This window comes from Microcaecilia unicolor, chromosome 2, assembly GCF_901765095.1.
Source record: "Microcaecilia unicolor chromosome 2, aMicUni1.1, whole genome shotgun sequence".
In the NCBI taxonomy this organism is placed as follows: Eukaryota; Metazoa; Chordata; class Amphibia; order Gymnophiona; family Siphonopidae; genus Microcaecilia; species Microcaecilia unicolor.
In genome coordinates this window covers 284,989,886-285,011,989 of record NC_044032.1, presented here as the reverse complement: position 1 = coordinate 285,011,989, position 22,104 = coordinate 284,989,886, and the positions used below count along the sequence as shown (strand labels likewise).

General features: G+C 42.6%; 1 protein-coding gene across 2 annotated transcripts in view; it reads left to right on the top strand.

Annotated features, from left to right (window-relative positions):
- Positions 1-22,104, top strand: part of CNTLN (centlein) — a 535,970-nt gene that overhangs the window by 378,872 nt on the left and 134,994 nt on the right. For both annotated transcript variants that reach the window (XM_030194226.1, XM_030194227.1), the window contains one exon: positions 13,186-13,389. In XM_030194226.1, the coding sequence (XP_030050086.1) occupies positions 13,186-13,389 (204 nt within the window). The remainder of the gene's footprint in view (positions 1-13,185; positions 13,390-22,104) is intronic.

The window sequence follows — 22,104 nt, the reverse complement described above, 5'->3', positions numbered from 1 at the left end:
TTAACAACTTAGAAACGTCTAATTATCGTTATAGAATTGACTCTAAGCACGCTCCACTGTAGCACCTAAATCGAGGTGCCAAGTTATAGAATTGCTTCCATGGGTGTCTGTGTCTTCCTAAAATACTATGAGTAAACTGGCAGAAATAATGGCTAGATTGAAACCATAGACATTTATACTGCTCAGGAGCTGTTGTAAATGTTAGCATGTAAAGTATATGTGTACACACATTTTATAAACTACATACCTAAATCATGACTCGGCCCAAACGCCAAACCTGAAGATGTGTGCATGTGGATTGTGTAATCTTATGCTTCTTCTTGGTACTGGGTGTACTTGTAGGTGTGTAATCCATGGGGTAATTTTATAAAAACTGTTTATAAACTTGGAAAGAGCTTATAAAATCTCTCTTAATATGAGGGCAATTTAATAACTGTGTGCTTAAAATTAGGCACACGGAGAGTGCCTGGTAGAAGCCTATTCTATTAAGGACTGTGGAGGGGCATTTTCGAAAAAATGTCCGTCAGAATCGAGACGTCCTGCCCATAATGTAAAAAAAAAAAAAAAGAGTCCATCTCACAGCCATTTTCGAACAGGAAAAAGGTTGGGATTTACTTGCAAAAGATATTCTTGTACTGAAAACATCCAACATAAACAGCCATTTTCCCAAATGAAACATCCAAATATGAACGCCGAAAAAGTAGGCACAAAAACGTCAGTCTGGCTTTATTTGTACAAAAATGGCCACACAGACATCCTGCAGAGCAGAGGGGCAACCAGGTGGTTCAGGCAAAACCTTTCTGCCAGAACAAGGGGTCACCAATGTATTGTCCATAGTTGAAGAAATCCAGAAGAGTAAGCAGACATTGGCATGGAACATATTGAGGATTTTGGGCCTGCAACCTCAATTGTGCATGTAACTCTCTAGCACATCTCAAAATGAGACAACCTCAATGAACCTTTAGCATGTAGTAGACACAAGCCATGCATAAGCTCCTCATATCTGTCATCAGACCACTCCTGGACTGTCTGTCCTGATGGGCAGTACAATCCAATCTGGCAAATTCCACTGTTTCAAGTATTACATATAACAGATGTATCCAAACCAGGCTGGGGACACCATATAAGATGTATTTCACACTCGGGGGTTATGGTCCTGTCAGAAGAAACTTCATCAGATTAGTTTCCTAGAATTGAGAGCAGTCTGGAACATTCCAGAGGCTTTCAGAGATCAGTTGGCCAACAAAATTGTATTGGTTTAAACCAACAATCAAGTAGCCATGTATTACATTAATAAGTGGGAACAGAAGGAACCGGTTCATAAATCCTGTGTTGGGAGAGTGTCAGAATGTGGAACTGGGCCATTTCTCATGGGATGACCTTCAGGGGCACATACCTGATGGATGTAAATAACACCCTGGCAGACAAAGTGTGTACGTCAACCACCCAATTGGTTCTTGTTCAGGGAAGTGTCTCAGAAGTTTTTCAAGTGTGGGGCACCCCCGCAGTGGATCTATTCACTGCTCCTTAGTACAGGAACGTACCTTCTGTTCCAGGATAAAGACAACACAGCAAACTAGCTTTGGATGCTTTCCTCTTAGATAAGAAGGTGGGTCTTCTATATGTGTATCCTCCAGGAACACACCATAGCAGTTTATTGTCATGTGCTGCTAGCAAGGGTACTGTGCAGCTCAGGGGGAGAAGATTTTACAGTTTTACCTCAGGGTCCCACTGGCCTGTGGCAACAGTTGTTAGTTGGCAGTACTTATAGTAACCATTAAGAAAGCTGTATAAGTCAGTAAATAATTTAAAATAGAATTTACAAAAAGAATAGATGAAATACACTTCTGAATTTCTAAGAGGCAGCCCATAAAGGATGGGAATATAGCAGCATTGGGACAGAGGGGTGGTGTGGAGTGGAGAGTGTTTCTTGGGGAAAAGATGTGGAGCACCCTCATGGAATTATTTCCCATCCTTGTGTGGTGTGTTTATATGTATGTGACTGCTGGGCAAACTAGATTGGCCATTCAAGTCCTTACCTGCCATCATCTACTGTGTTACTATGATGTGAGGAGCATTTTTCTAAATCCTAGAAATCCAGACCTCAGTCTTTTTGGGTATGGACATACATTCCCTTTCTGAAATGGGAAATGCAGGTTTATTTTTTATGCCTGTATTATTCCCTCCCAAAACATGCCACACCATGCCCCCTTGCCGTATGCACCTTTTACAGATATATATATATATATATATACTTTGTAAAATTGGGATTTAGACATTTATGTTTATTTCAAGTTTGATATCCTGCCAAATCTGAGAACAGGTCAAAGCAGTTCACAATAATTTAAAATACAATCAATACAATGTTGGAAAGGAATGCCAGACAGAGAACAAACATAGCAATAACACAGGAGCCTAGGTTACCCTAACCCAAAATCATGACTATTGACATAAAGCAGATTCACTGGGTCTCCTAAGAGGAGGGGCTTAAGGAGTGTCCAAAGGCTTGCTCAAAATAAGCTTCCAGTAAGGATTTGAATTTGGAAAATGACAATTCGGAACAGAGATAAGGGTGCTGACCATTCCAAAGTGCGGGAGACAAGAAATAATAAGCTGAACTCTTGGTCAACTCATAATGGGCATTCTTAGGCGATGGAAGGATTAACAGATGAGATCGAAGTGCATGGAAAGGTGTGTAGGGGATAGTAACTGGAAGTAAGGCAAAACGGGGAACCAAGATGAAGTGCCTTATGGGTTATGCAAAGAACCTTAAACCAACACCTGAAACAGGTAGGCAACCAGTTCAGTTGAGAAGGAAGCAGAGAAATGTGATCCCCGTGTGTAGCATTACAGAGAAAGCAAGCAGCTGAATTATGTAGTGTCTGAAGACGAAGAAGATAACCCAAAATACCACAATAGATAGAATTACAGTAATCAAGCTGAGTGATGACAAAGGTGTGAATGAGTGTATAAAGGGCAGAGAAATCCAGAAAACGTTTGACAGAACAAATACGGTGATTCCCTTTTTAATTACTTGTGAAACTTGTTGATCAAAAGTAAGCCTAGAGTCAAAGATGACACTCAGGTACCGGAAAGAAGAAACAGGTACAATATTGATATTGAATAAATGAAGAGGTGTAGATAGAGGAGGTAATTGACCTGAAATCCAACAGGCAATTGTTTTAGAAGGATTCAGAATCATCTTGTGCTGTAGTAACCAATCAGTGAGTGTCATATAAACATCTAAATGCTGAATGTCTAAAACCCAAATAACGCTTCTAAAATATGCACTCATATTTTGTATTATTTAATATTTTTTCCCTGTTGATTGTATGTTCTTTGTTGTAAATGCTTTTGTGGGGACAGTAGGTAATAAGTCAGATAAATAAATGAGCACAGAATGTGCCCACCTGCCAGATTTTTTTTTTTTTTCTAGGACAGCCTTTTTATCTTCTTGCTGTACAGCATATTGGGCAGAGAAACATACCTCTTCTCTGTCTTGAACCTTAACTCTCCATCTCTCTCAAAGTCTGTACAATAGATTGAGTTAACAAACTTTCAGAATCTTACCTCCAGAGGGTATGAAGCCTGGCTATTGAAGTCACAGCTATGGCCTGCCAGACCTGCGTCATTCTTCCCGGTCTTTTCCGCATATCTGGATGGAAGAATGATGTGGCTCCTGGGCCACAATTTGTTCCATGACCAATTGCATGTGATAAATTTGGCATTTGGACTCAGAGCCTTTTTGCTAATGACTCCATGTATACACAAAAAAGCAAAGGTTATACACAGAACATACATCCATTCAATTTATGTGCATACTTTGACCATTACATGCATACTTAAGGGGCGCAGATACATGTATTATATTTTATAAATTGTGTGGATCTCACAAAAGATTTTATAACTTCATAGGTTCCTCTTAACTTGTTTCATACTAATGAAGCCGCTGCCAAATATGTTTCTAATGCCTAATTATTTGTTGAATCACACCTATTTTTGAAAGAAAAAAACTTTATTACAAAGTGGCCAAAAATAAGTGATTACTGGTCTTTCCTGTTGTCATCTACTAGATTTCAGTATAAGAGAATAAGAGCATAAGAGTTTCCCTACTGGGTCAGAGGGTTTGGCTAGCCCAGTATCCTCTTTCCTACAGTGGCCAGTTCAGGTAATAACTACCTGGTAGAGTCCCAGAAGGTAGTAAGGGGGTCTTTTACTAAAGGTTAGCTCGAGTTATTTGCAGCAAGACACATAGGAATAAAATGGGCCTTGCTGCAGATAACTCAAGCTAATGTTTAGTAAAAGACCCCCTACGTTTCCATGTATTCCTGGGGTTCCTAAGTAACCCCAGAAATATGCAGCGGCTTTCCCTAGGTCTAACTTACAGTTTGTAGACTTCTCCTTCAGGAATCTGTGTAAACCTTTTTTAAACTACATTAACTACTTTTACCACTTCTGTGGCATTTAATTCCAGATCTTAACTACTATAAACCAAGATTTGGGTAAAAAAAAATGGGGTTCTCGGTTTATATTTGAGTGTCCCCTCTCTCAATGCTTCCTCAACCCCCTTCGCCTACAGCAACCAACATTTCCTGCCACCGTCAACCCCCCCCCCCCCCCCCCCCCGATAACTGGCTTTTCACTTCTTACCTGCTTCTCTGTCAGATGCTGACAAAGTTATGCACTCGACCATTGCCTTTAGCATTTGCGCATGCTAAAGTCCTGCCGGATCCCGCCTCCGCCAAGCATCTCAGAGAAGGTAAGAGCCAGCAGGCCTTGAGCATGCATAGGTGCTAAAGGCCCTGCACAGCTTGTAAGTTTGTCAGCATCTGCCGAAGAAGCAAATAAGAGTGAAAAGCTGGTTATCGGACCGGGGGGGAGCCAGAAAATGTTTGCTGCAGGGGAGTACATAAGTACATAAGTAATGCCATACTGGGAAAAGACCAAGGGTCCATCGAGCCCAGCATCCTGTCCACGACAGCGGCCAATCCAGGCCAAGGGCACCTGACAAGCTTCCCAAACGTACAAACATTCTATACATGTTATTCCTGGAATTTTGGAGTTTTCCAAGTCCGTTTAGTAGCGGTTTATGGACTTGTCCTTTAGGAAACCGTCCAACCACTTTTTAAACTCTGCTAAGCTAACCGCCTTCACCACTTTCTCCGGCAACGAATTCCAGAGTTTAATTACACGTTGGGTGAAGAAAAATTTTCTCCGATTTGTTTTAAATTTACTACACTGTAGTTTCATCGCATGCCCCCTAGTCCTAGTATTTTTGGAAAGCGTGAACAGACGCTTCACATCCACCTGTTCCACTCCACTCATTATTTTATATACCTCTATCATGTCTCCCCTCAGCCGTCTCTTCTCCAAGCTGTATAGCCCTAGCCTCCTTAGTCTTTCTTCATAGGGAAGTCGTCCCATCCCCGCTATCATTTTAGTCGCCCTTCGCTGCACCTTTTCCAATTATACTATATCTTTCTTGAGATGCGGCGACCAGAATTGAACACAATACTCAAGGTGCGGTCGCACCATGGAGCGATACAACGGCATTATAACATCCTCACACCTGTTTTCCATACCTTTCCTGATAATACCCAACATTCTATTCGCTTTCTTAGCCGCAGCAGCACACTGAGCAGAAGGTTTCAGTGTGTTATCGACGACGACACCCAGATCCCTTTCTTGGTCCGTAACACCTAACGTGGAACCTTGCATGACGTAGCTATAATTCGGGTTCTTTTTTCCCACATGCATCACCTTGCACTTGCTCACATTAAACATCATCTGCCATTTAGCCGCCCAGTCTCGTAAGGTCCTCTTGTAATTTTTCACAATCCTGTCGCGATTTAACGACTTTGAATAACTTTGTGTCATCAGCAAATTTAATTACCTCGCTAGTTACTCCCATCTCTAAATCATTTATAAATATATTAAAAAGCAGCGGTCCTAGCACGGACCCCTGAGGAACCCCACTAACTACCCTTCTCCATTGTGAATACTGCCCATTTAACCCCACTCTCTGTTTCCTATCCTTCAACCAGTTTTTAATCCACAATAGGACATTTCCTCCTATCCCATGACCCTCCAATTTCCTCTGTAGCCTTTCATGAGGTACCTTGTCAAACGCCTTTTGAAAATCCAGATACACAATATCAACCGACTCCCCTTTGTCCACATGTTTGTTCACTCCTTCAAAGAATTGAAGTAAATTGGTCAGGCAAGATTTCCCCACACAAAAGCCATGCTGACTTGGTCTCAGTAATCCATGTCCTCGGATGTGCTCTGTAATTTTGTTTTTGATAATAGCATCTACCATTTTCCCCGGCACCGACGTCAGACTCACCGGTCTATAATTTCCCGGATCTCCCCTGGAGCCTTTTTTAAAAATGGGCGTTACATTGGCCACCCTCCAATCTTCCGGTACCACGCTCGATTTTAAGGATAAGTTGCATATCACTAGCAGTAGCTCCGCAAGCTCGTTTTTCAGTTCTATCAGTACTCTAGGATGAATACCATCCGGTCCAGGAGATTTGCTACTCTTCAGTTTCCCGAACTGCCCCATTTCGTCCTCCAGGTTTACCGTGAAGTCAGTAAGTTTCTCCGACTCGTCCGTTTGAAATACCATTTCCGACACCGGTATCCCACCCAAATCTTCCTCGGTGAAGACCGAAGCAAAGAATTCATTCAGTCTCTCCGCTACGTCTTTGTCTTCCTTGATCGCCCCTTTTACCCCTCGGTCATCCAGCGGCCCAACCGATTCTTTTGCCGGCTTCCTGCTTTTAATATACCGAAAAAAATTTTTACTATGTTTTTTTGCCTCTAATGCTATCTTTTTTCATACTCCCTCTTGGCCTTCTTTATCTGCGCCTTGCATTTGCTTTGACACTCCTTATGCTGTTTCTTGTTATTTTCAGACGGTTCCTTCTTCCATTTTCTGAAGGCGTTTCTTTTAGCCCTAATAGCTTCCTTCACCTCACTTTTCAACCAGGCCGGGTGTCTTTTGGACTTCCGTCTTTCTTTTCTAATTCACGGAATATGTATGGCCTGGGCCTCCAGGATGGTATTTTTGAACAGCGTCCACGCCTGTTGTACAGTTTTTACTCTCTCAGTTGCCCCCCTAAGTTTTTTTTTTTACCGTTCTTCTCATTTTATCATAGTCTCCTTTTTTAAAGTTAAACACTAACGTATTTGACTTTCTGTGTACAGTTACTTCAAGGTTGATGTCAAAACTGATCATATTATGGTCACTATTATCAAGCGGCCCCAGTACCATAACGTCCCTCACCAGATCATGCGCTCCACTAAGGACCAAGTCTAGAATTTTTCCTTCTCTCGTCGGCTCCTGCACCAGTTGCTCCATAAAGCTGTCCTTGATTTCATCAAGGAATTGTATCTCTGTAGCGTGTCCCGATGTTACATTTACCCAGTCTATATTTGGATAATTGAAGTCACCCATTATTATCACATTGTCCATTTTGTTCGCGTCTCTGAGGGTTGAGAAAGGAATGCTGTTTATCCGGGGTGGGGGGGGGGGGGGGGGAGTGGAGGCAAAGGTGGGAAATGTTGGTTACTGTGTGTGTGGATGGGCAGGGTTAAGGAAGAAATACCAGTCATCCGAGGGTGATGGAATCCAGAATCAAAATCCCTTTATATTAGACTGGAGGATGTACCTAAGAAGCAGGAGCTTAGGTACAGGTACAGGTTGTGGCCATATTTTCCTTTCTTGTCCACCACCAACAGTTAATGCTGATTGTTTGAGGCAGCAGCAGCATCTAGAAGTGCTCCAGAGTAGAACTGCATTGCATCTGGCAGTGGATCTGGACCTACAGGTGAACCTGGAAGTGAGCTGGACGCTTGACTATAACCCCCCCCCCCCCCCTAGTTTATACTTGAGTTCAGTTTCTCCCCCTTTTTGGGGGGGGAAAATTATCTCAGTTTATACATGATTAGGTTTCTATTTGAGTAAAAACTATTTTTGTCATGTATAGACTATACAGAGACACTACATTTCTACATTATTTTATCAAAGTCTTTATCAAGACTACCCATTAGCATCTCCACTTTTCAAGCTACGAGGATCAATCAAGACTCCTGAGGCAGGCCTGTGGCCAAAACACAGTACTGTGTCGAGTCTGTGAATAAAGCTGTTTCTTTTATCATCATAGTCCTGTTTCCCGGGAGCCATTGGTCCATTTCCCACTTCCTATTAGATAACCTTGTTTACGTGGGAGTTTGTGTTCATCCACCTAGGTGGATTGCCTTTCCCTTGACTTTGTACCTGAATATACACCATTTCAATAGCCTTCAGATTTGCAGGTATCATATATTTAGGTACAATAGGAATTTTTTATGTGTGTCTGGAAGAATTATTAAAAAACAAAACAAAAGTTGAAGTGGGACCAGTGGCGTTCCTAGGGGGGGCGGACACCCGGGGCAGCGCCCCCCCCCCCCCCGATGCAGCGCGGAGCCCCCACCCCCCCGGGTGCACGCCGCTGGGGGGGGGGGGGGGGGGGGTGCCGCAGCGCACGCCTGCTCAGAGTTCCCTGACTTCGCGCGTGTGCTGCAGCTCCCTCTGACCCAGAACAGGAAGTAACCTGTTCCAGGGCAGAGGGAGCTGCAGCGAACGCGCAAAGTCAGCGAACTCAGAGCAGGCGCGCGCCGCGGCACCCCCCAGCAGCGTGCACCCGGAGCGGACCCCTCCCCTTGGTACGCCACTGAGTGGGACTTGAAACTGGGTGCCTTGGTTCACAGCCCACTGCACTAACCACCAGGCTATGCCTCTGACCTGCTTGCTAGTTTGTTCAGAATGGCCATAATAGCTGCAGCTCTGGTTTTCCTTTCCAGTTTCACTTTCAGGTGAGAGGGAGGGGGACATCCACCACTTGGGGATTAAGGAGGGGCCATGCCTTAATCCCACCCTTCTTTTTTTGACATGGACATTTCTTCCCATTCAAAAATCCCTTTTGAACATTCTACTTTTGGGCCCTCCATATTCCCACCCAAAACCCCGTCCACAACATGCCCCCATGCTATTTGGACAAACTGCAGTATGAAACGTCTAAATTCTGACTTTCCAAAACTTGATAGCATAAAAAGAGGCACCGCTAAAGGCATTAACAGAATGCTATAAAACTTATGCTGATATAAAATGCTGTCTGGCTAAAGTTACAAGTGGTGGAGGGAGAAAGGCTATCCTGAAGTTATCTGGATAATTTTACTGCTCACTGCCTCTTGGAATATGAGGATTTATGTGTTTTTTTTTCTAAAAGAAAATAGCAGATGGACTTTTTTTTTTAGGCTTTTTAAGATGTCCATCTGCTTTGAAAATGAGCACCAATATATCTGAGGGGTTGGAAGTAGTTCCTAGGTTTGATGCTGTGTATTTGTATTAATTATGCCTCAGGGCTCAATCTTGTCTCCCTTCTTCTTCAACTGCTTTTCTCCTGTTTTTTTTTTATTTTCATTAATTAATCATATGCCTTTTCCTTTAAGTAATATCTTTCTCTGTATTTGCTTTTCTAGAACAAATTATAATTCTTTTCCTACATTTTTCAATTTGTATTAATTGTAAACTGCTTTCATCTGTGTGCCAGCAAAAGCAGTATATCGAGTACAACTAAACTAAATTTCATCTGTCATTTGGATGCCCAGTCTTCCAGGGTCCTTCTGCAATCTCTCACAGTACACATGTGATTTAACTTTGAATGCTTTTATGTCATCTTCATATTTGCTCACCTTGCTCATCATTCCCATTTCCAGATCATTTGTGTTAAAAAGCACCAATAACAGTAGAGATCCTTGCGGCACTCCACTATTCACCTTCCTCCATTGAAAGAACTTGCTGTTTAACCCTACTGTCTGTCTTCTTTTAACCAGTTCCCAATACACAATTCATGGCCTTTTAATTTTCTTACAAGTCTCTCATGAAGGACTTTTGTCAAAAGCTTCCTGAAAATCTACATATACTACAAAAACTGGCTCACCTTTGTCCATGGGCGTAGTTTGACAGTTTCATTTGTGGGAGGAAATGGTGGGGCATGGCACATTAGCATATTCATACATACATCTTATACATATTCATTATAGTTATTCAAAACACACACAAACCTAGAACCAGGGGCGTAGCTATGGGTGGGCCTGGCTGGGCCCAGGCCCACCCAATTTCAGCCCAGGCCCGCCCAGCGCCAGCTCCCGTTGCCGACCACTGCTGCTTTTCCTGTTGAGCAGCAGGGCCGGCGCTACAAAAAGAAGAAGCACTAACGCTAAGGACGAAAAATGTTTTTAAAAAAAGCGCGACACCGGCAGGCACTGTCTAGGCAGCCTTGAGGCATTGGCTGCTGGCTCGCAGGCTCCTCCCGTCTCCTACGTCACTGCCCCTGGAGCGACGCAGGAGCAGTAACGTAAGAGACGGGAGGAGCCTGCAGAGCTAGCAGCCAATGCCTCAAGGCTGCCTAGACAGTGCCTGCCAGTGCCGCGCTTTTTTTAAAAAACATTTTTCGTCCTTAGCGTTAGCGCTTCTTCTTTTTGTAGCGCCGGCCCTGCTGCTCAACAGGAAAAGCAGCAGTGGCTGGCGCTGGCATGCAGGGCGGGCCTCGAGGAAAAGAGAAAAGATGGAAAACAGATGGAAGGATGGCAGAGAAAGAGGGAAAACGTGGAAGGATGGGGAGAAAAAGAGGGAAAACAGATGGAAGGATGGCAGAGAAAGGGAAAACAGATGGAAGGATGGCAGAGAATGAGGGAAAACAGATGGATGGCAGAGAATGAGGGAAAACATGGAAGGATGGGGAGAAAGGGGGAAAACATGGAAGGATGGGAAGAAAGAGAGAAAACAGATGGAAGAATGGGGAGAGAAAGAGGGAAAACGGATGGATGGGGAGAGAGACTCTGGATGAAAGGATGGGGAGAGAAAGAGGGGAGATGGATGAAAGGATGCAGAGAGAAAGGGGAGAGACTGGAAGGATGTGGAGAGAGAAGGGACACTGAACAGAAAAGGGTAGAGAGATACAGAGACACTGGTTAGAAAGAGGGAGAGAAAGACATTAGATGGAAGGATCAGGAGAGAGGGTAGATGGATGGAAGGATGGGGAGAGAAAGAGGGAAGACGCTGGATGGAAGGGTAGAGAGAAAGAGGTGACACTGGACGGAAGGATGCAGAAAGAAAGAGGGGAGACTACTGGAAGGATGGGGAGAGAAAGAGGAGAATTGCTGGATGGAAAAGGGGAGTAGTGAAAGACTGGAGAATAAGAGGAAGGGGCATGGGGAGAACAAGGGTGAGAAAAAGATGAAACGCCATAAGTAGATGAAATTAAAGAATGGATAGTAAGAATGAATTAAATCAGGACAGAGAGAGAGGGGGGCAGAAAAATATTGAAGAAAGCAAAGAAAAAGGAGAGAAAAATTACAAATGGCCAGGAAAACCTGGCAGAAGAGTTAAGCGAAAACGAAGGAAAGCAGAATCTAGAGACTGGGAGCGACACAATGAGAAAAAGTAAATGGCCATACAAGGTAAAGAAAATAATTTTATTTTTAATTTAGGATAAAGTAATATGGTACCTGTGTTAATGAAGTTTCAGAGACCAATACTTCCTTCCTTAGGTCAGGCGAGGATACTGTAACAGCATTATACTGACCTAAGGCAGGAGGTTTTGGCCTCTGAAAGCTCACTGAAAAGGGTGTTAGGCTATTAAATAAATTTTCTGAAATCTGATGCACTGAAAAGCAGCACTTTACCCTGTGTGACAAATGCATCTGATTAGCGTGACTAAAATTTGCTGGGGGAGGAGGGTAGAGAGAAAATTTTGTGCCCACCCACTTTGGGTTCAGGCCCATCCAAAATTGGCAGTCTGGTTACGCCACTGCCTAGAACACTGAATATGAAGCCAGCACATACACACACACACACATATAGATATATATGTATGTATTTATAGGGGACCACAAAAAAACATTCAAACAAAAACTGAAATGGAGACACCCTCCCCTCCACCCAAGCAAGCCAGACTCTACAAGCAGGGCAATACTGGTAAGAGAGAAACAAATGATTTTTTTTCTCTTGTACTCTGCAAAATATAAAACTAAAAAAAAAATGTACATTTCACAAAGCAAGCACATCTGAAGCTTTAAAAATATTTTTTTAAAATAATTCCCAAAACTTAGACATTTTTCTACCATAATGGAACAAAGCAAAAACATCCAGAGCTAAAAGATGTTATAGTGTAGACCTGTTTCAATGATGTAAAGTCATTGAAACAGGTCACAAAAAGGTGCCCTAAATGATCAGATGACCCCCTGGAGGGATTAAGGTATTACCCCCCTCTTACTCTCCCAGTGGTCACTGACTGACACCCACCCCTCCAAAGATGTGAAAGAAAGAAACAGTACATACCATTCTTTATGTCAGCAGCTTCAGATGTTATATGGCCAGTTCTATTAGAACAGCAAACAGGTTCCTGGAGTAGCCTAGTGATTGGTGCAGTGGACTAGAGAAAGGGACACAAGCCCACATCCCACTGTAACTGGTACACTTATAGTGGAATGTGTATACCCTCCAAAACCCATCAAAAGCCTACTGTACCTACATACAGGTGACACCTGCAGCCATAATTGCTATTGTAGTGGTGTACAGTTTGGTATCATCCATCTTGTCTCCTTCGCTGTGACTTTGTTCTTTAATATATAGCGCCAACCCCACAACTCCCCCCTCCATTTTGATCCACCCTACTAATGTGATATCATTTGTACCTTGGTAACACTGTGACCCATTGGTTTTCCTCCTTCCACCAAATCACTTTTGTTATGGAAAAAAGCACATACATCCTCATATTCCAAGAGGCAGTGAGCAATAAAATTATCCAGATAACTTCAGGACAGCCTTTCTTCCTCCACCACTCACTGTAATTGTAGTCAGACAGCATTTTATATCAGCATTGACCATCTGAAGTTTTACTGCATCCTGTTAATGCCTCTAGCTTTGCATCTTTTTATGCTGGTAACTTTTGCATGAGCAGTGGTTTACCTGGCCAAAAGCTTACCTGCTGGGTAGGGGAATAATTTACATGACAAAGATTTATTCAATTAACTACAAAGTAAAGGAGATAGATATATGAAACTGACCACAAAACATTTCATTTTGTAAAGAGTAATGTTTTTACCTGTGGTTTTTGTTTGTTATTAACAAAACAGAAGTTGACATCTGACCTGGCTGAATGTCAACAGAAGAAGGAAGATTTGAAGAGATCAGCAGATCAAATGAGAGAACAGCTGACCCAAGCCACAGGGTCACTTGAGGGGTTATTTCCAGTTTCTTCTAACCAGCCCCAACCTACTGCACCAGCTCCATCAAAGAATGCAGATTTAGAACTGAAGCAAATGCAATACAAATTGAAGGTAATTTGAAATTTACAAATTGATAGAAAATTGTTTTATATATTTATGTAAAGTCTGGTTTCCTATGCATGAAGGAAATTCATTGTTTTATACCAATAGATGAATATGAACTTGGAGAGGAGTGAAGAAATATAAAATTTTAATTTCTCAAGCAAAAAAGAATTTCTATTGTTAGGAAGTTAGTTAATTGTAGTAAAACTCTTTTTAAAATGTTTGAAAAATTGACAAATACAGACTCTTTTAATGATTCCAGAAGCATTACAACCTTCTGCTGATGATTTGACTTGCTTTTTCCAAGATAAAGGGCCCTGTTTACTAAGCTGCACTGTAGGTGCGCACACTTTTTAGCGTGCGCTAATGCTAGAGACACCCATAGGAATATAATGGGTGTCTCTATCATTAGCATGCGTGCCTACAATGCAGCTTAGTAAACAGTGCCGAAAGTAAATAAAATCAGACAGTCATTTTTGGAGGTTAACGTAGATAATTTTGTAGCATAATCCTTGCATTCTCATATATAATATTTCTGGTGACAGAATATGAAGATGCTTTGAGAAGATCTCTTTAGAGTCAGTCAGACAGACTCCAATTAACCTGTCAAAGAAGTCATATTTTCTGGATGTTTGTCCATGTTACTTGCGGAATGAAGTACCTTTAAATATTTTGGTTTGGCTTACAAAATTTGTCAGCACAACATTGCAAACAGGTTTGTTATCCTACTAAATAGTCTGAAATTGTTCTGACTCCTTTACCTAAATCCATAGGAGCGGATTTGACTAAAGTTGAAAACTACCATCCAGTAGCAAGCATCCCCTGGATGGCTAAGCTCCTGGAGTTTACAGTAAATGACCAGCTTCAAAATTGTATAGAATCACATAATATGTTGCATGAATCTCAGCATGGAGTTTGACTTCGTCATAGTACAAAAACATTATTATTTTGGTTTCAAAGATAAAATATTTTGTTAGCAGGGGTCAACAAATTGTCCTGTTACAATTTGATATATCAGCTGCTTATGATGCTATTAACCATTATGTGGTCCTTTACAAATTAGCCGAACTAAGTTTGTCAGCTAAAGAAATAGAGCCAAACAAAGGGGAAGAACTAAGTTCTCACAAAACAGATAAACCTGCAAAACCAGTGGGGATAGTCAAACAAGAGCCAAGGAAAAATTTTTGAAGGGTTACTTTTGCAAGAAGTTTTAATATTCCAGAAAATAGGGCTAGATTCCATATATATATATCACCTAAAAAAATCCGCATGAAATAGATTTCCGCCTAACCGTATTCTATAAGCAGTGCCCAGATTTCAGAGCAGTATATAGATTATGCTTAGTTGATATCCTAGTGCTTAGAACTATGTACATCCATTTATACCAAGGGAAACGTGGCTTAAATACCGGTGCGTAGATTTAGTTTCAGAGGAGCATATTCTATAATAGTGCATGTAAATTGTTGAATGCCAGTGAAAATGCCAATTTCTCCACCAATAACCACACTCCTTTTTGGCTCCATGCATTAGAATTTAGGTGCTTTGTATTAAAGAATATATTTAGCAAGTTATGTGCGTAAATTCTAATTATTGCGGGTTAGTGCTCATTATTGCTTGTTAAGGGCTGTTAAAATATATTTCTAAAAGTACGGAAATGCAGTTGTAAATCAAAGACTCAACACGACCATGTTTCAGTGAAGATGCCTGCATCAGGAGTCATGCATTCCAATTGCTAATATCCTCAACATAACGTCCTATACCTCAACAACGGAAGGTGGAGGTATGTGTTCTAACTACATCACAGCTAGCAATCACAAGATGCTTTTGAAAGGGTATATATTTCTACCTTCTGTTGTTGAGGTTGTGAGCTGGTCACCCTTCCAGACTCCGGCCGGGGCTGACCCTGCTTAGCTTCCTCCACACACACGATCACTGCTGGGCTCTAGCTTTCTCCGTAACTCACAGGATTCTGTCTCAAACACTGGGGAGCTTTCTGCCTCCTCTTCTCCCTTCACAAAATGCTACTACTACTACTACTAACTAACATTTCTAAAGCGCTACTAGGGTTACGCAGCGCTGTACAATATAAACATAGAAGGACAGTCCCTGCTCAAAGAGCTTACAATCTAAAAGACAAGAGAACAATCTAAGGACAAGTGAACAGTTAATCTGATAGGGTGGATAGATTGGGGCATTCTATATTTCTCAAGCGGTTAGGTGCCGAAGGCAGCATTGAAGAGGTGAGTTTTAAGCAGAGATTTGAAGATGGGTAGGGAGGGGGCATGGCGTATGGGTAAAGGAAGATTGTTCCAGGCATAGGGTGAGGCAAGGCAGGATGAGCGGAGCCTGGAGTTGGCAGTGGTGGAGAAGGGTACTGAGAGAAGGGCTTTGTCCTGTGAGCGGAGGTTACGGGCGGGAACATAGGGGGAGATGAGGGTGGAGAGGTAGTGAGGAGCCGCAGACTGAGTGCATTTGTAGGTAAGGAGGAGGAGCTTGAATTGTATGCGATATCTGATCGGAAGCCAATGAAGTGATTTGAGGAGAGGGGTGATATGAGTATATCGGTTTTGGCGGAATATAAGATGTGCAGCAGCGTTCTGAACGGATTGAAGGGGGGATAGATGGCTGAGTGGGAGGCCGGTGAGGAGTAAGTTATATAATTAAGGGTTTTATTAATGGCCATTTAACATACTCCTCATGGCTTTTTTCTTCTTTAACATCAACATTTCTTCATCTTTAACATAAACATTTCTTCAAGTCAAACATAACAAAAAGGCACTCAGGGCCTACTACTTAAACCCTTCTCAAACTTAAGACAGTTCCTCAAACTCAAACAGTCAAACACAAGCATCTACTTTCCTTCTCCAGCTGTCACCTTTTCCAGAGAGAGCTTCCCCAGTGTTTCCATCTACCTCCTACAGCTTTCCACCACTCTCTTAATAAAGCTGCCTGCAACCCTCTCACACCTGGTTCAATTTCCCAATCAACTGCTGGCTTCTCACTCTCCTGCTTAGAGTCCTCCCCCTGACTCTGATTCCTTTGCTGCTGCAGTTCATTCTAGACCTGGTAGTTCCCTGCCTCCTCACAAGGTACAGGACTTTGTTGAGGATATTAGCAGTTGGAACGCATGAGGTTTGATGCATGCGTCTCCACTGAAATACAGCTATGTCAAATCTTTTTTTTTTTTAACCGTTTAATATCTTTTATTGGATTTTATCATAATACAATACAAGCAAGAGCGCACCACAGTTCAACAAACAACAGTTACAAACATGGCAAAACTGAAGCTCACATTAAAAAAACAACTATCCACAACTAGAAAAGGGGGGAAGTAAAAAAGGAGGGGGTGCTGGAGGATACAAATCCAGTCATGGAGCATGCATAGGCCACAAAATACATCAACCTCAGTGTTTATCTCTGTACAGAAGCAAAATAGGACAACAGTGGCAGCCATTTTTCCCTATAGGAAGTGAAGCAAGAAGATTTCTTTGCCAGATATAATTCGAATTTGTACATTTGGAGCAATGAGTTCCACCATTCCTGATAAGTGGCCTGATGTAAGGACTTCCAGTGAGAGAAGATCACCTTCAATGCCAAAGAGACCATGGCACTAACAAGAGCCCCCTCACTAGGAGTTAACTGACCCCCAAAGGACTGTTCCCGAAGACTCACAAATTGATAAGAGATGGAACCAGGGAGGGGAAAAATGGCTACCAGCTGGGACCAGATTTCTGACCAGTACTTGTGAAGGCACACACATTCAAATATAAGATGCCTGAAAGTACCCGTTTGGGAGTGGCAAGACCAACAGACAGCTGGACTAGATAGAGGGGTTAATAACATGCAACTTATACGGCATCCAGAGGGATCTATGCAGAAAGAAATACATAGACTGCGTGGTGGTAGAAGAGTTAGAGCACCTGAAAAGGGACTTCCAAAGCAATTCCCACAGCTTGCCAGAAATAGTTGCTGCAAGTCTTCCTCCCAGCACCTTCGCAAACCAGTACATTTAGTGCTGGATTTACAAAGAAGATATTTGTAAATGTGGGAAGCCACATGACCAGTGCGCTGAAGCTTCATACCAAAATCCAGAAGCCCTGGGGTTTGGGAGAGGAACTGGGCTTGAAATCCACCCTTGTACTGCTTTTTTACCATGGAGCCAAGCTGAAGCCACTGGTAAAATTGGGCATCAGAAAGGCCAAAGTCCAGTTTCATTTCAACAAAGGTTTTCCAAGACTGCCTAGTTGCATGTATCAAATCCTCTAAAGTCCAAATACCGATACGTTGCCACTGAGACCATGAAACCTGCTTATTGCCAATTTTAAAGTTGGGGTTATTCCAAATAGGGGTGAGAGGCGTAGCAGACCAAGGGATATCCATTAATTTATCAAGGGACACCAGTAATTTAAAGGTTGCATGGATGAGCGGATTAGACATGAGGCCCCTGGGAAGACGCATACCCAGGAGATGGGAGTGCTGCAATGGGCCAAGAAGGGCTTGCTCAAAGACCAACCACCTGGGCAGGGAAGAGACACCTACAGAAGTGAGCCATTCCATGCCCTGCCGCATAATAAAGGCTTTATGATAAAGCAGGATATCAGGAAATTTCACACCTCCATGCCTTTTTGGAAGTTTAAGCTTGCTCAGTGAAATTCTGGGCAACCTAAAATTCCACAAGAAGTTGGAAAGCATCCTTTCCAGCCACCTATAAAAGGCACTAGGAAATAAAAGAGGGATCATACTCAACGTATATGTGACCTTAGGAACTATCATCATTTTAATGGTATCCAACCGCCCCCACCAAGTGAGGTGCAAAGGGGACCAAGTCACCAGTGCAGCCTCGACCTGAGAGATTACCTTGTCGGAGTTAAGTTTAATGGTGTTGGTGAGGTCTCTATCAAAGAAAACACCCAGGTACTTCATAGATAATGAGATCCATTTACAGGGCAATTCAGGAGCAGTAAATGGTGTACAGCTGTCGTTTAGAGGCATCATTTCTGTTTTCTCCCAATTAACTTTATAACCAGAAACCTCTGAGAAGCTAGATATGAGAGCAAAAAAGGCTTTCAGGGATGATTTAGGGTTGGTGAGATATAACAAAATGTCATCCACATAAGCGGAAAGCTTGAACTCCTCCAAGCCGAGATGAATACCAGCAATATCAACTGACTACCGGATGGCCACTAGGAGAGGCTCAAGGGCCAAATTAAATAGCAAGGGGGAGATGGGGCAACCCTGCCTAGTACCTCTATGCAGAACAAAAGAATCAGAGATGTCACCATTAGCCACTATACGAGCCGAAGGGTGAGCATAGAGTAGCTGTACCATATGCACATAAGGATCAGGGAAACCAAATTGCTTAAGCACTATAAATAGATATTTCCAGTCTACTCGGTCAAATGCCTTTTCCACATCTAGGGAAACAGACAGTATGGGATAATCCTGTGACCGAGCAAAATGTATTACATGGCAGAGCAATCTGGTGTGGTCAGCACTACTCCGGGACTGAACAAAACCAGCCTGATCCCTGTGTATAAGAGATGGGACAAGACTCTCAATTCTACAATTGCATTTCTGCACTTTACAGATAAACATCAGAGGCAGTCCCTGCTTATTGGAACTTATAATCTTGTCAAACAGACAGGCAAGATACACAACAAAACAAATGAGAATTTGAGTTAAGATGGCAAGGCCATGATAGGCAAGATCTAAAATTGGGGTGCAAGGGAGTGAGTAGTAGAGCAACAGGTGTCCCTAAGAATATTCCCTCCCTCAGGTTGCAGTTTAGCCATCTTATGGCAGGTGGCACTAACCTGCCAAGTCAGAAGCTAAGTCAGAGGGGTGGAGCTCAGCCTGGGAGGTGGTTAAATGCCCTTGGGCAGAGTGAATTAGAGAGGCCCTGAGGCAGGAGGTCTCTAGGAGAGAGGCCCCAAGTGCAGAAGTCTCCTGGAGGAGGCCCAGTGCATGGTGGGAGCCTGGGGAAGAGGAGCAGCTGTCAGCAGAGGTTTCTACCCTGTGTTTGCAGGAAGCAAAGGGTTCAGCGGGGTAGGACAAGTTTCCTTAGTACCTTAAGTTAAGAGAGTGTTGACTAAACCTGTGAAGCAGCATCAGGGAGAGATCACAGGAACCTTGGAGTTAAGAAGTGATTGTGTGTTGAACCTGTGGGAGCCAAATCTGCTGAAGGGACCCTGAAACAAGAGGGAAAAGTAGTGTGCACTGAACTGTAGAGCCTGTCAAGGACGGAGATCAAAAGGAACTTTTAACAGTTTTATTGATGGCAGTGCAGCAAAGACACATCTGACAATATAAATGTACAAACATTCATAGATCAACCCATGCAGAGTAAAGACAAACTGAAAAAGGCTATCATCAAACATTTTTTATCCCCCCCCCCCCCACAACATGTTAAGTCAATCTATATATTGATGACAAGTATTATTAACAAAACACACAAACCTGCAGAAATTGTTACAAATTCTCCCCCACCCCCAACCTCCTACAACTACCAATATCCACTTCAGACTTAATAGATGGGAAGAACCTGGAAACCAAACTACCCCATACCCTCCCTAACCCCTCTTGTCATACCCTAAAATGATTTAAAAAAAAAAATGAAAATCTCCCCTCAATCCCAGTGTTCCAAGAGGAAGCAGTAGAATAAGATGGTCAGACCAGGAGATAAGCCAGAATGCCGACCCGAGATGAGGGGAAGGGTCTGTGTTCTTATAGCTCCCCCCTCCTTAATTGATGCGCCCTTTAACAAACAAGTGAATGATCCCTATTATCCCCCTACCACGTTCAAGTTTTTAAAAAAGAAGAAGAAAAACACACATCACTGGAGCTCCCAGAGCCAACCAGACATCCTATAAAGACTTTAATGGGAATTCAAAACAAAACTCTGAGCACTTGGAGAAAGAGATGAGATAAGGGTCCCATATTGACAGAAACTTTTTCCTCCATTTGGGTGACTTGTCCACATGTAGTTTTTCCTGTACCATATGATTGTGTAGCATGTTCCTCCAACCCCAATAAGAAGTAGCATTGGGTACTGTCCACACTTTCAGAATTGATTTTTTTTCCCTAATAGAGCAACCTTATGAATAAAAAGGCGGCGACCCCCATTCTGCAATGGAAAAAGTGTGTGTTGGTCCAATAAGAAACCCATCCCTGTCATTGGAATGAAGGGAGTCCATTAGGTGTTCTAAGAAATGAACTATCTGATGGCAAATATGGTGTATAATAGTGCAGTCCCAAAGGGCATGAAAATAAATTATGAGAAATATTATACTTGTGATACAAGGGAATATCAATGCCGCCCACATGAAACAGTTGAGTTTGAGAGAAATAAGCCTGGTAGAATATCTGGAATTGACACACAAATCAGCAGCAAGGGTCAATTTACACTTTTCAAATGCTTTTTCTTCTCCTCCTAAAAAAGGACCACCACATTCTCTACCATCACTTATCTCGCTTTCTTTGGAATGGTAGGAAACCCAAACTCACTACCCAGAAACCCATTTAACCACATCCAGAGAGGCTGGCGATCTTTGCAGATCAATTGCCCATTTTGCCCGAAGGTGTGAGAGAGACTTCTGAGGAGAGAGTTGGAAGATAGCTTTATGTAATGTTGAGACTGACAAGCGATATTTATACTCTAAACATAAAAGAGAATGTAGTCTCCCAACATGGCTAGCAGCTAAAGCCGCAATATCTAGAGGTGCCACATAATAATGTAGTTGATGGTAAGCAAAAAGTTCTGCAGTTTGTATTAAAACTTCCCCTCCCAAAGCCTGCAAAGGTAAAATAGAAACATCAGAGTGTAATACGTGATCAATATGTGTAATTCCTTAAACCCCCCACTTCCTGAAAGTAGCGTTATCAAGACTTGGGCTGAATCCCGCATTTCCTTGAATAGGCAACAGAGCAGAGATGGGAAAAGGGAGCCCCCAGTAAGAAGTAAGGATTCTCCATAGGGTCCTCAAAGGGGACAGAACGCCAGGGGGGAAAAATCTCAGCTTCTACCTGAACTGGAGTATAATCCTCCCTCTCTAAGAACCAATCTCTTAAATGCCTAGCCAAGCAAGCTAGATGATGCATGCACAGGTCAGGCAACCCCCAGCCCTCAAACTTGCCAATTACCCAACAACTGGGTAGCGAGTTTGGGTTTCCTATCCTTCCAAAGAAAGCGAGATGTGGCGGTAGAGAATGTGGAGGTCCTTTTTCAGGAGGAGAAGTGGAAGCATTTGAAAAGTGTAGAGCCACGAGGGGAATTCCACCATCCGAAAAATATGTATTCTATCTTGCAGTCCCAAAGTTAAAACAGTTGTCTGTCAAATGCAAAATATTAAGTTGGTATAATTCTGATGGTTTCATTGATAAACAAATTCCCAGATAGCGAAAGAATGCTGGGCCCATCTCAAAGGGAAAGAACCTGCCCAGTTCTGCCGTACCACATCCGAAGAAGCCAAGGCTAAGGATTTTTGAAGATTTAAATGAAATCCTGAAAAATCACCATATTCCTGGAATACCACCATCAACATTTCCAATGAGGTGAACTAAACAAGTAATCCGCAAATATCTTAAAAGCAGAGGAGCAAAAGGGAACTCCCATGATCTCTGGATTTGCCAAGATGTCTCTAATCAAGAGATCAAGCGCCAAGACAAAGAGCAATGGCGATAAAGGGCATCCCTGCCAAGTACCATGCTGAACTGGAAAGGACTGTG